Raw genomic sequence first — 15406 nt, forward strand, 5'->3', positions numbered from 1 at the left:
AATTGGGAAAGAAGTTCGGCAAGGCTGTATTCTGTTGCCCTGCCTATTTAACTTATATGCAGAGCACATCATGAGAAAGTTAGGGCTAGATGAATCAAATGTTGGAATTAAGATTGCCAGGAGAAATATCAACAACCTAAGATATGCAGATAATACCACTCTAATGGCAGAAAGTGAAGAGGAACTAAAGAGCCTCTTGATGCGGGTGAAGAAGGAGAGTGCAAAAGTTGGCTTGAAACTCAACATTAAGAAAACCAAGATCATGGCATCCGGTTCTCTCAATCCCTGGCAAATAGATGGGGAAGAAATGGAGGTAGTGGCAAATTTTATCTTCCTGGGCTCCAAGATCACCGCAGATGGGGCCAAGAAATTAAAAGACGCTTGCTCCTGGGGAGGAAAGCTATGGCAAATCTAGACAGCATACTAAAAAGCAGAGACAAAATGCCAACAAAAGTACGTATAGTCAAGGCCATGGTTTTCCCAGTTGCAATGTATGGCTGTGAAAGTTGGACCATAAGAAAGGCTGAGTGCCAAAGAATTGAGGCCTTTAAACTATGATGCTGGAGAAGACTCCTGCGAGTCCCTTGGACTGCAAGGTGATCAAACCGGTCAGTCCTAGAGGAGATCAAACCTGACTGCTCTTTAGAAGGCCAGATCCTGAAGTTGAAACTCAAGTACTTTGGCCACCTAATGAGAAGGAAGGACTCACTGGAGAAGAGCCTAATGCTGAGAAAGATTGAGGGCAATAGAAGAAGGGGACGACAGAGAATGAGGTGGCTGGATGGAGTCACTGAAACAGTAGGCATGAGCTTAAATGAACTCCAGAAGATGGTAGAGGACAGGAAGGCCTGGAGGAACATTGTCCATGGAGTCATGATGGATCGGACATGACTTCGCAACTAACAACAACAACAACAACAACATAATTCTTCATGTTTATCACATTTTTTTCTGAATTTGGGGCGTATGTGATAGGTTCAGATCACATAACAAACTTCACTGCTTTTCTCTTTTCTGCAGTGATCAGTAAAGTTTAAAGGATTGCATATATTATCTCATTTTTATAACCCAAACCTATGCTATCAATAGTTGGTGCTGACATTTCTGACTAATATTTAAAGCAAGCTTCTATATAGGCATGATAAGTTCTACTAAGAGGTCATACACTTATTTTGATTTTTGCTTTTGAAAAACCTGCCCCAAGAGTAGCCCCCTAATGTTGGTTTTGCTCTTTCAGCCAATATGCCATTGTTGCTATGGTCCTCAGAGGCTGATAATTCTCTCACTGTTCCAAAATAAACCTGAAAGGGAAACAATGACTTGTAGCAATAGCTGAAAGGAAATTACCCAGCTGAAGTCTTCGCCATTTGAATAAAGACCTCCAATTCATAAGTTTCACCAAACATTCCAGAGGCCCAGCATGTTTGTATATCTTTTTCCATGTTCCAAAACAAATTTCTGTCAAAAGCAGTGAGCTAAAATAACCAGTTATAGTCATTACTGGCATAAGGTCCAGAACCACAGAAGACGCCCTGCCTGGGTCCCTAAATGGCATCAGTGTGTCAGGTTTGTGTAACAAACCATTCTACAAACATCAGCAACCACCATAGCCGTCAGCTCAGCTTCATTCCTGGACACGGTGTATCTGGCTCTCAATGTTTATATGTTGCCTTCAAACCAGTTCCCTGTCTCTCCTCATTGCCCTGAGTTTTGCTCAGCAATTGCCTAGCTTGGGCAGTGTTTGGGAAAAACTGGTTTGGATCTGAAAATTTAGCTCTCCGAGTTGACCACTTTCACTTGATAAAAGATTAGATTTGTGTTCATTTTGTCCATATACAATTCTTTCATGGGCAGATTCTTAGTTAGAAGATTTCTAAAGCTAATTGTTCTTCTCACTGATGTGCTTTAAAAAAAACAAAAACTTGTACTTCCATTCCTTCTTGTGATACTGATTTGAAAATTGGCAGGTCCCTTTCATTAAAATCCACTAGTGCTCTGGCTAAAGGCTACCTCTTCTTCGCCTTCCTGGGGTACTTTTGAAACAAAGCATTGCCATAGCAACAGCTGCTGCTGCTCCCTAGATAAGGCGTGCAGGATAACTCATTGCCAGCAGAGGAGAAAGTTCCTGCTCCAGTGAACACCGAATCCCTATCACACCTACCCCAGCACCCCGGCTGGTAAGTTGTTCAGCTCTCTCAGTGGGTGAGATGGAGGGGGGGAATGATTAATACAATCTTCCTAAAGAAGTTAAATAACTACTTGCCAACTCTGTGATAGTAATAAAAGTCTCAGATCGCTTCCTCTGTCAGGAAGATTTTAAAATGCTCTGTCAGATGAATCTACTTTGGAAAAGTTGAAACTTGTGAGCTGACTGCTTTGAACTGAGGCAGAAGGTTAGAAGCCATTCCCATATACATGCAGGCACGCTCACATATGCCCAGAGAGTTAATATTTGAATGATATGTTTAGCCTGATCACCATTCACATAGAGGTGAGTAATTTTGAATGGTACAATTTAATTCTGAATATATTTCAGTTCATCTTAATCACATGCAAGGGAATCCATGCCATTTTTGTAGTATTAATGTGCTATTTAAGTTTTGAATATATAGTGTTAAGCCAGTTGAATGGTAAGAATTAACCAGAATAAAAGTCAGATTCCAAAAGGATTTAGTATTTGAAAGCTTTTGTGTGAAACTTGTATTTAGGTGTGTATATCACATTGGTTCATTAGGTGCATTATATTCTACATACTACAAGGAGAAGCCTATAAAGATGACTGCTTTTTATAAAAAAAACTTTTCTTCTTTCAATTTCTTGAAAAAGGTTTGCTTTTAGAAAATATTTCACTCAGTTTCTTCAATCCATGTTAGTGTGTAATCCATGCTATTTAAATTTCTGTTAAGAATAAAAACAGCATGAAATCTTTGAATATATCCTGCTCTAATGACAGTTTATAGAGTTTAATTTAATGTTGCCTTAAGGGAAATGTTGAAATAAGCTTCTTATTTGAGAAAAGATATTAATTTATATTGAAAATTAAATATCTCAATTCCTCCCAAATTTCTTTAACAATCTAATGTCTTTGTATTTTCCATGTGCTCATTAACTCTGAAAAATATGCCATTAATTTTTAAATTGTTTATAAGAAAATTATTTTCCTAAAAGTCAGGGAGCCATTTCTCTTAACATCGTAATGATCATAATCTTAGAGATGGAATAGCATCTTAGAATATAGAAGTTTGTCATCTTTTCAATTAATTCTGAGAGTTTGCCTAACCAATATGGGCAATCTTGCTATCCAAACTTGAGATATGTATCTGGCATCTTCCATATCAGATGTCAAACTGCATAAGATTTGCTTTACGAAATCTTGGTCGTATAACCAGTTTCAGAAAAATACATAGAGATAGGTTAGGCATGTCACCATGAGGTGACCAAAATCTAAGAACCTGGGAATATGACAGTATTTTAAGGTTTGCTATCCTTAAAAGAATTGGATCCAAAATAAAATCAATTTTTGCTCTTCTCCAGTGAAAAAATATTAGTGTGGAGTTTAGACATTGTTGATAGGGATATTCATTTGTTTGTAGTACATGTATGAGGGCACTGTCCATTGAATAGCACTTTCCTGCCTTATTAAGAGTTATGACTTCATAAACCCAAGGAATACCTAGCATTTAGAATCCTTTGCCCTGATATAATGTCCTTCAGAAGGTTGAAGTGTCGACTCTAAACCCCCTTTCTAGGTCTTATTTTGCAACCTTTTTTCTTACTAACCTCATCTATACCACAGTCTGCTTAAATATTTGTATGAGTGAGAGTAAATTATTGGCTATAAGGATGATGGGGATTCAGGCATTAATGTTACATAAAACAGTTTTTATTGAGTATTATAACAGATCCTCTGATTAGTTTGTTGCATGGTTGTTAAAAGGCATTCTGAAATACACATTATTTTGAAAAACTATAATGGCTTTATATAATCCAGTTGCCTTTAACAGGAGCATTGAGGTTCTACAGAGAAGGGCATTTATAAGAAACCTTACAAAAATGAATGTGGTAAGAAGCCAATGGAAGGATAAGGCTACCGCTACATGAGCCATGTGTTTGATTTTGTAACCCAGAAGCCTTTTTGTAGATATTGTATATTTTCCACTGAAATTTCATAGTGAATTTTTTTAAAAAAAATATCATTTCCAGAAATCCAAATCCTATGACATATATCAGATTACATATAGAAATGTATAGATGTCTATTATAGGTTCATAATCTAGCTTTCAATTCAATCCATTGATTACTCTGGATACATACAAAAATGATTTTAAAATCCCATTCCCATGATCACATGAATCAAAATACACTCACATACCCACAGACATATACCTACACACAAACTTACATATTTTGTTTCATAATCTGCAAATCAGTGACAAAAATATAGGCAATGTGCAGTTTATAAATCACATGTTAGAATTTGGAGTTTCTAATAGCCCTGCCCATTTTTTCCTATCGCCCACCTGATCAAACAGCTGGACATGAGAGAGCAGATGCTGTTTTCTATTGTTAATAGCAGTTGGAAAATAATAATTTTGATTAAAAAAAACTAGAGAGGAGAGAGGGCTTTATGTTTCTCCAGCAACCTTACTCAAGGCTGTTAACCCTTTCCTCTCTTTCCAGCAATCCTTATCAATCCTTATTTCCCAGTTGCTAAAAGTATAGAATAATAGCTACGTTGGGAAAAATCTCTGGAAAAAGGAACAAGATTAAAAAAATTCCATTCCCTCAATAATTATGTGTGGTTGTTTTATGATACAAGGTGATTTTTCTCTGTGTGAACTGGGAAATGTGATAAGTATATGCAAATGAAATAGAGCAAGTGAGCAGGTTTCTGTGCAGACTGTGAAGTGTCCCACCTACTGACCCCAAACACTTCTATGGCCCCAGAGCCAAAACTGCTACTTATTTTTTGCATATCAGAAAATAAATTCCTCTAAAGTTACTGAATCTTCCAAGAATTTTCTCCGAAGCTTTTAATAACAATTTTGAAGAACTTGTAAGCCACCCAGTGTTTGGTTTTAAGATGGACAATTGTATAATTAAAAAACATTGTGGAGTTTGCCAGGAAGAATTGCCAGTTCAAAGGAATAAATGATCAGTGTTAAAAGCAGGCATAAATGTGAATAGATTTTTAACTCCAAGAATCATAGTTTGCTCTTTGGACACCCTGCTGCTTGCCTTTTATCTTGGAGACCTCTAGGCTTACAATGCAGATGAAAGCTGGTGCATATGTATCACAGGCCATGAACTCTATAAAATATGCATGGCTACCATTTATGAAGCTATGGCGCCTCAACAACAGAGGGAAAATATTCCCTGCAGCTATGCAAAAATCAATAAATATTATTTCATGGTACCCTAGTAGATCAATGATAATTTACTATCACCAGGAAAACCCTTCAGTAGATTATCGTTTGCTAGCATGCTTTGGAAGATTCATACAATCATCCTAGAAGGATATGGATGTGGTTAGAATTTTGCTGAGAACCTATTAAAAAGAAAGCGTAAGAAAATAAGAATAAGAGATGAAAAGTAAACTACAATAGAATGAGCTTGACTTTTTCCCAGATCTAGAGTTTACAAAATATATACACACCATTGGATTAAATGCACATCCGTATACCTATTCATCTATACATTAATGTTTTAGGACAAAAAAAACCAAAGGTAAATCTGTTTTAAAGACTGGAAGGTGAGCAGAGGCTGAATATGAGCCACAATATGCTGGTACTAGTACTGTAAATTTGCAGAACGGCTTTCTGCTCAGAAATATGTTCTGGGCATATATGTTTACAGATTTAATTTCATTTTTTTACTATACCCTTCAGCCAAGAGGCCCAAAGTAATATAACTCCTATCAGTTTTTTGTGCCTTCCAATCCAAGGTACTGTTGGAAATAAAATATATAAAAGGGCTTATGATTTTGTCTATCCATTGGTAAGATTAATCTTTTAAAACAGAACAGATGAGACCCGTTTGGAGAAGATGGATTGTATTTACTACTATAACATAAAGCAAATAAGCAGCCTATGATTCAAATTCTATGCTCAACAGTAAGTAAAATAAATTTCAAATAAAGCTTGGTTCCCAGTAATTTCATGGACATGTCCATGTCATTTTCTGGTTTGCTGTTGTCTTCTTCTGTCATTTTTGTTCTTTTTCCCATGTCAATTGTATTTTTGGATTCCCTGGTTGGTCCAACCAGGCTTTGGAGATCATCCAAGATCAGGTAAGTGTTTCTGTGAAATGCCAAATTTGTGAGAGTATGGCACATAATTGCAGAGCTAATTTGGCTAAGCCAAGAGATTGCTTCAAATTTAGGGAGTCATGAAACAATAGCAGGTTGTTAATTATTATATTTATTATTGTATTTTAGTTACAAGGGAAGTAAAGAGGTGCCTCTGGTACTTTTGGCCTCAGATGACAAAATAACTTGGGTATGTATGGGGAGGGAAGCTATTTATTGCTGCCTTCAAGCATCAAAAAGCTTTAAGACATTTCTCTCAATTTTCAAAATTGCTTTTCTTTTACAAACAAAAACATTTCCTGGAAACACTGGAAAACATAAGGATAAATGTAAGATTAAACTTGGCTATTATGTTAATAAAACCAGGGCAATTTTCAGAAGTATTTCTTCTTTCCTTATAGTAAGCGATGGAATGTTGGCATGAAAAGGTGCTCAAAATGTGATTGGATTATGTATATATGTAAGTGTATGCATGCATGCAAAGGAAAGAGACAGGAGGAAGAATGAGATTGAAGAATTAGGATGAATCTACATAATCAGTAATCCATGAAACCAAATGCAATCCACCAGCTTTAGATAGCTATTGGATTCATCATTTTTTGTTTGCTTTTGTTCTTGCAGCCCATGATGGGCTGTATGTGAGGCAGCTTGCCAAGAAGCCAGGTGGCCATTAAATGTGACTGGTTGGCAACATTAAATTTATGAAGCCATGTATCACGGCCCATAAACCAATATCAGGGAACATTTTTAAATTCCATAAAATGTTAGGCGCTCCTCAAGGTTTCTACCTTTGCTAAAGCATCCCACATTTTACTGAAACAATATAATTATTTTTATATTGACAGATTTCTATTGGTTGGGGATTTACAAAATACTACTTTGTAGTTGAATTAAAATGTATTTTTATGTATGTACACAGATATGCACGTATGTAGGGTGGTGATGGGAAGGCATGAGATGAAATGTTTTTAAACTGGATCAGAAGAACAGTGTGGGCATGGGATATGTGTTATCTAACAACCTGCACATCATGTCTGATCTCGTTTCTGAATTTTTTGCAGAAAACCTTCTTCAGTGATGTCGACTGAATATGTAGAAACATCACATGATAAGTCTGAAGACAGATTGGATGGGCAAGAGACTTGCTGTAACCATTTGGGTCAGTTTTAGGGAGATGATGTCATTATCTGTGGCTATTAGAGAAAAGGTCTTTGCATTATGAAGTCTGGCCCATTGACACTCTTTCCCTTTAGTGTCCCCCATCCCCACTTTATCCCTTCCCCCTAAGTAGAACAACTGTTTCTCATGAAACTTGATAGACTGCACCTTCTGGTGACACATCAGATGCCAGATGGAGAGGCAATAGATAGAGCTCTTTCTTTCTTTCTTTCTTTCTTTCTTTCTTTCTTTCTTTCTTTCTTTCTTTCTTTCTTTCTTTCTTTCTTTCTTTCTTTCTTTTTTTCTCTCTCTCTCCCTCCCTCCCTTCCTTCCTCATTTTAGCCAACATACAACAAAAAGGGAATAAAAAACTGAGATTTATTTATTTTTTTGTTTAATACAGTTGTGTATATATTTCCCCCAAACAAGCTTTTCTTAGATGATTTTATAAGCAATGTGGTCAAAGAGAAATGTAAATTTTACTGTGAATATTTTGGGAGTGAGGAGATGTTTCTTTCAAAACCATTGCCTTAGAGAGCTACATTATCCTTTCTGCTGCTTCAATAGGCATATTTAGATTTTCCTAACTTCTCAAAACTCGTATTTGCTCATGTTTCAGAATCTCACTTTACCTCAGTTCAATGATTTGAGTTTACCAATCAGACACAAATGTTTGCTAAATGTGTCCCAGCAAGCCACATGGTAGCAAAAAGATTTCACTGACCCACAAAAATCAAGATTGCCTTCTTTTGGCCTGTTATTCAAACACATCTGAGACTCATTCCATGTTGCCTTTGGCTTTTGACACTGTGCAGTGATTCATATAATAATTAGTTTGTGAGAGGAAAAATTTCTTCCAACAAACCAAAATTGCACCTATAAGAAGAATATTTTCCTAGTATTTTTTTTTTTTTTTTTGGCATTTGGAAGTGTTCTGAATGTCTCCTTTCCTCCAACTTAACTTTCTAAGGAATCCTTGGCTATCGTTGTACTAAACTTTTAAAAAGTATTTTCAGGACCTTGTTAACCTAATGATTAAGTTCCTGATAACCAAATTTGATGTTAATGTGACAACAACCCACAGATGATCTTTCTGAACAGCTGCTCAAAAGTTGTGAACTCAAGAGGATACCAAGAAAAGTGAAGACTCATCAAATCTCTCAGAAAAATGATCTGGAACAGAGAAAACCAAAGAGAAAAGACACACCAGCAATAAATACTCCTCCACCAATAGCAGGTTAGCATTGCTGATTATTGCCATTGATAGCTGCATGGAATTCAAACTGAATAACACCATATCTTTTACTGGCAATTCCCTAACTTTAATGTATTACATGTAATATATTGTATATAATATATATCAATCATATTATGTGCCATCAAGTCATCTTTTTTTACTAATGACAGAAGCCTGGTTCAAATATTTTCTAAAGAAGATTCAGCAGCCATTAGTAAAGGAATGGGACTGCCTGCTTCAGTTACATGTTGTATTAAAGTGAAAATGAACACCATCCTTTGTTTAGCTGAGAATCTTAATAAAATAGATCATGTACTATCCCTGGGAAGACAGAGAATGCAGACATAGAAAGCAGAGTACATGTTAACGTTGTAGATAGAAATTACTATTATCTCGATACAACTGTAGCTAGTTATAACTGAAATTGTCCTATTGGTTTTTAGAGGCTTGACATTAGGTCAAGATGTTTTCAAAATGAAACCTACAGTCAATATTGACCTCAGATCCCCATTAATAATAACAGCAAAGCCTGGGAAATTCCACTGCCAGTTTAGATCTTGCAGGGTATTTAGTGGATGTGTGCCCATCTTCTGCTCAACGTTTTTGGAGGAAACTGTTATTTTTCTATTTTAAACACTTTAAATGCTTTATATGCCACAATTCTTAAGTACCAGATATAGATGAATGGACATCATATTGGATATTCAGATAATAAAGAAGCTTTGCTGTATCTGAGAACATGAAAATAGAAGAGGAAGCAATGAGGCATATGCATTCCCCGAATTTCAGTGAACATTAACCTTAAAATTATTTAGATTTTAAATATGCTAAAAAGAAAGTCAACTAGCTTAGTATCAAAAAATCCTGTTTGTGATTTAAAGCATTAGTAGTTATATCTGGGAATTCTGGAATTCATAATCAAAATCTATCTGGAAAGATCTAATCTGGAAAAAATATAATAGACTAATTGCATTTTCCAGATCAAAACAAAATATCTTATTTATTAAGCAGGTTTTGTTTTAACCCAATATGCATGAGTCCATGTATGCATAAAAGATGAACTACAGTGTCTTGTTGCTATTATTTGTTATATTTCTGCAGGTATTCTTTCAGACCATTTATTTATGAGATATGACCTCTCTGAGAAATCACCAAAAAATAATGTTAAAAAACCAGAGCAAGATCAGAAAAAAACCAGAAGAAAAAATACTCCTGCCATAAACCCACCTCCTCTACTTGCAGGTAAAGCAAATCTAAACAAGAAGAGTCAACAGATTTAAAGTAGCACTCTACAACTCTCGAACAAAGCATTTGCAAAAAGGATCTAGATTTGTTTTTCTGTTTCCTTTTTTAAGAGGGGCATTCAAGTCTACAAGTACTTGGAAGTGTTGGTTTCAGAAGCTTCTATAGCAGTCATGTCCAAGACCGCGGCCTATCAGCCGTGTGCCCTGGACATGGGCTAGTGATGAAGCCACACAAGGTTTATAAGAGCCTCTCTCTGAGGGAGATGGTTGGTTAAGAAGTGTGAAATGTAAATAAATAAATAAAAATAAAACCTTGTTATTTATATACATTAATTATATTGTCCCTAATTACTTTAAAAATACAAATCCCGGGTATGTTCATATTAACAGTAGAAAGACAACGACCTGCAGGATAAATGTAAAAAACAACTGTTTATTAGCTAAGCTTTCATCGGTCCCCTGCCGACGTCATCAGAGTAAGAAACCAGAGATTTGAAAGTCTGCCTATAAAGCTGACTGTTTCAGTGCTCTGCTCATCAAGTGCATCACCGGTCTACCCACCCCAGTCGGTCGTATTCTCTCTAGTCGCATTGCAGGCTGATGCGATGCGACTAGAGAGAATACGACCGACTGGGGTGGGTAGACTGGTGACGCGCTCAATGAGCAGAGCACTGAAACAGTCAGCTTTATAAGCAGACTTTCAAATCTCTGGTTTTTTACTCTGATGACATTGGCAGGGGACCGACGAAAGCTTAGCTAATAAACAGTTGTTTTTTACATTTATCCTGGAGGTCGTTGTCTTTCTACTGTTAATATTAATTATATTATATATTTTATATGTGGCCCAAAACAATTCCTCTTCACTCAGTGCAACCCAGGTAAGCCAAAAAAAAATGGACACCCATATTTTATAGCTTCCCATTAGCCAGGTTTGTTGGAGACTGCAGCAACACATCTCAGTAGGAAAGCTGGGCAGTGTTCATCCACTGGCACACATGTGCAAACTTCTTTTTTCCTTCCTTGCTCCATTAATGCACAGCTTTCAATCAGTCTCACCCTGTAATGTATAGTGTCACATAATGTGCCCTATAACATATTAACATAGCTGTTTCAGGCTTTACAATCCTTTCTGTAAATGTTTTCCAGCAAGCTCTTCCCTATTAAACTGAAAACTTAATTTTCTTATTAACACACTTTGTGCTTCAGTGTTGCACAAGGCACAATAAGTTAACCCACTAATTTAAAAGCCACACTGGGAGAAGACGAAAGGTTTTGAATATGAGTAACCCTATTTTCATTCAGTTTTTGTGTTACACTGAAGTAGCAAATGTGTTGGGTAACAGATAGCACCTGGTGTCATGCTTTCTACCAAAGACATTGCCCTTGTCAGAGCCTGACAAAATCCCCCACCCTTTTTTCCCCTCAACATTTTAGTTCTTAGTTAAAAAGAAGAAAGAGGGGAAAAAATCTCAACTACAGGTGACGCTCGACTTATGAGCATAACTGGGCCCAGAATTTCCGTTGCTAGAATGAGGTTGTTAAGTGAGTCATGCCTGCCTTTATGACCAACTTACTAGAATATTAGACTCATCTGCCTAATATTTCCCATGGAGAGGTATCTACTACCATCACACTAATATTTCTTTGTTCACTTTTGACATATACTGTATGCTGGTGCAAGATTCAGATCCATTGCAAGTAAGTCAGATACAAAATGCTGTAGCTGAACCAGCATTTGTTTTGCAGTATTCTGGTGGTGGTGCAGAGGTGAGAATGCAGTTTTGCAGGCTAATTCAGTTCACTGCCAGGAGTTCGATCCTCACTGGCTAAGGTTGACTCAGCCTTCCATCCTTCCATGGTCGGTAAATGAGGATCCAGATTATTGGGGGCAATATGCTGACTCTATAAACCCTTAAAGAGAGCTATAAACTCTTAGAAAGAGCCATCTTTGGGTGGCTCGCAATTAAAAATTGTGTTAATAATAACATCTTAAACTATAAAATGAAACTTCTTAAAATATTAAAGCAACAAAACCTGGTGCCAAATCAAATTTCTAATATGCAATTATCTAATCTCCTCCTAGTGCTTGGGGGGAAAGCCAAGTGTTCAAAGCCTTAAAGAAGTAGAAGCCTGCTGAACTTCAGGGCTATCAGTTAGCAATATTTAGGGAAAGGGACTAGGTGGTTATGCACCCTAGATGTCCTTACAGAAAGGCAACGGCCTGGTCTTATGTCATATTTTTAAAAGTTTAAGACACAAAATCAGCAGCAGCAGCTGTCCTAGAATGACAGATGATGGCACTGATTCTATATGCTGTGAAGAGATGCTGCAAGTTGGTTTAGAAATTAATATAGAAATTTGATATGAAAAAGAGGATAAGCTATATTTACATTGAACAAATTCTGGTTTGCATCTATTGGTAGGATATTGAATCAAGTTGAGTGATTCATTGATTCAACTTCTGAGTGCTTTGAAATGTTTGAAGACCATTCAAGAATGATGGAAAGAATGATAGTATCTGAGTTGACTTTGAGTGGCTATAATCACAGCACAACACAAAGTATTTACAAGTTCAGCTACCATTACAAAATTATAAGATTGTAGCACTGCACTAGAGTTGCACTAGTAGTTGAGCACTAGAACATAATTTACACTTGGTAATGTTAAGTTAATCCTCATATAAAACAACAGTAGGTATGAACAAGTGAATGATAAATTGTACTATGATTATATTATTTTCTGCCACCAAAATATCCTTCACATAGCTATTGTTGCAAATAAAACTCAAAATATTTTTTCAGTAACTCATCTTTATTATTTATTTCCAATCTGGCTTTCTTGTGGAATTATTAGAATGATGATTAGATTTTTTTTATTTTTTTTTAAAGAATTTTAATTTTACTGTTCCAAAGATTTAATGAGAAGCTTTGTACAGTCACCTTATTTCGCATAGTAAAAAAAAAATAGAGAGGTATGGACATACGGCCAATCTTTCCCCTTTTCATTCAGGCACATAAACTCAACTCAAAATGAACTCTTCAGCCTGGAATGGTGCAGAGGAATGGCCAGTGCATGAATGATGATTAGATTTTAATTCCATCTTTTTATATATAACTCAAGGTGATGAAAATATCTAATACTCCTGCCTCCTATTTTCCCCACAACAACTCTGTGAAAAGCTCTTGAGCTGGGAGAGATTGACTGGCCCAAGGTACCCAACCAGCTTTCATGCCTGAGGCAGGCCTCAAACTCCTGCTTTCTAGACCAAGCACTTTAGCCCTACATCAAACTGCCAAATGGATACATACATTTAATAACTCTCTTATTCTTTTTTTTTTAATTATAGCTCGGTGTATGTTTCTTATTTTCTTTCTCTGAAACAGCCGCCAAAATTGTAAGAAGAGATAATATCCCAGAGTGCAAACTAACAGCAGTTTATTTCATGTATCACTTAATTAATAGTCCCAGTGATGTAACTGTCTGCCAAATGATTTTCCTCACAAGAAGCTTTAAAAAAATATGCTGTTTTTAAACTATTCCCATTTAAGATAAAGCTTTCGATGTGTGTGTGTGTGTGTTTCTGAAGTAAAGTGTCTTTAAGAAAGAGACTGAACCATGTATAAAAAACCAAAGGAGGCAAAATTCTAAAACCAATCTATCTTTAGTAATGAAAACAGTAACAGGAAGATTGGAATTGCAACAGTGGCACTGATTTCCAGTTTATCTCAGAACTGATTGTGGCATACAAAGCTCTGGATGTCTTGGAATTAGGTAGTCTGCAAGTCCACTTTCTTAGTACAAGACCTGAAATATTATGTAGACTGGAAGTATGAAAAATAAAGCTATTAGTCATTCAATCTTTTCAGCAGTTTTCTATGCCTAGATTGTTACAAACAGACTTTATTTCAGTTGGGTGTATGTGAATTTATAGGATTTTTTTTGTTTGTGAGAGAAAATGTTCTGGATGTATATAGGCAGAGAGAATCAATTAAGTTTATAAATGCTATTCATTTCACCAGCAATTATTTTTTATCAATTTTTAATTCGAACAATATTAATTGGTTATTTTTAACATTCTGGCTCTGCTCTTTAACTTAACTGGCCAGAAAGATAAGTTGGGTTGAGGTGGTTTATAGCTGATTTTCTATTTATCTTTATTTGCACCAATGAGTAATTCCTAATTGTGCCTGATGTCAATTTTTTGTTCAAATAGGCATAATATTAACACTGAAGATTCTTAGATATCTTTGTATAATTAAACCCTATTTTCTTTCTGGGAGATATAGAGATAGTGATGACCAGCAGTACAGTGCACACAATTCATTAGACTAAATAGTCCATGAAGTTCTTTCTGTAGATATTAATTGAACATATTCACCCCCGGGTTAGTATCCTAGGACTGTTATTGTTCTACAGTGGTGAAATGGTCAGGTGCTATAGGCTATACTAAATGCAGTCTTTTATAATCTCTGGTTTAAGATGTGTCCTCTGAGCCACACAGATATTGAAAAGGTCAAAGGAAAGAGGAGAAGAGGGTCTCAAATATGCCTTTTCCAAAAGGCAACTGGACTGTTTTTTTTCTTGGGGAAGAAGAACAACACATTTCGTTTCTCATCCAAGAAACTTCATCAGTTGTGATGGGGGGGGGAGGGGAGAGATGGAGGATGGGTTCAGACCGGATTTGGGGAGGGATAGTTGGATTGTATTTCTTTGCAGTCATCTGGTCTGTTAGCACTCTCTGTGAGGGTCTTGAGGCCCCTTGGGGGTTTATCCTTGCCCTCAGAGTGCAGTTGGTTGTGGAATCTTCTTGGCACTGCTACAAGAGCTGCATTGTAGACTGGAGATAGGTGGTGTCTTATCCCTCCCCCTCTGTTGAGAGAAGGCTGCTCTATATTAACATAAATGATCTTTTTTACAGATCTTTTAAACCAATAATGATGATGATGATGATGATGATGATGATGATGATGATGATGATGATGATGATGATAAAGTTGGAAGGGACCTTGGAGGTCATCTAGTCCAACCCTCTGCTCAGGCAGGAAACCCTATACCATTTCGGACAAATGGCTGTCCAGTTTCTTCTTTAAAACTTCCAGTGTTGGCATACTCACCGCTTCTGGAGGCAGGTTGTTCCACTGGTTAATTGTTCTAACTGCCAGGAAGTTTCTCCTTAGTTCTAGATTGCTTCTCTCTTTGGTTAGTTTCCACCCGTTGCTTCTTGTCCTGCCTTAGGCGCTTTGAAAAATAGCTTGACTCCTTCTTCTTTGTGGAAGCCCCTGAGATATTGGAACACTGCTATCATGTCCCCCCTCGTCCTTCTCTTCATTAAACTAGACATACCCAATTCCAGCAACCGTTCCTTATATGTTTTAGCCTCCAGTCCCCTAATCATCTTTGTTGCTCTTCTCTGTACTCTTTCTAGAGTCTCAACATCTTTTTTACATCGTGGTGACCAAA

General features: G+C 36.6%; 1 protein-coding gene across 1 annotated transcript in view; it reads left to right on the plus strand.

Annotated features, from left to right (window-relative positions):
* Window positions 1-7384: 7384 nt before the first annotated feature.
* Window positions 7385-15406, plus strand: part of PPP1R17 (protein phosphatase 1 regulatory subunit 17) — a 12627-nt gene continuing 4605 nt past the window's right edge. Inside the window, exons 1-3 of the mRNA XM_029283301.1 lie at window positions 7385-7466; window positions 8550-8702; window positions 9804-9944. Coding sequence (XP_029139134.1) covers window positions 7385-7466; window positions 8550-8702; window positions 9804-9944 — 376 coding nt within the window. The remainder of the gene's footprint in view (window positions 7467-8549; window positions 8703-9803; window positions 9945-15406) is intronic.

This window comes from Protobothrops mucrosquamatus, unplaced genomic scaffold, assembly GCF_001527695.2.
Source record: "Protobothrops mucrosquamatus isolate PMUCROS unplaced genomic scaffold, P.Mucros_1.0 scaffold48, whole genome shotgun sequence".
Lineage (NCBI taxonomy): Eukaryota > Metazoa > Chordata > Lepidosauria > Squamata > Viperidae > Protobothrops > Protobothrops mucrosquamatus.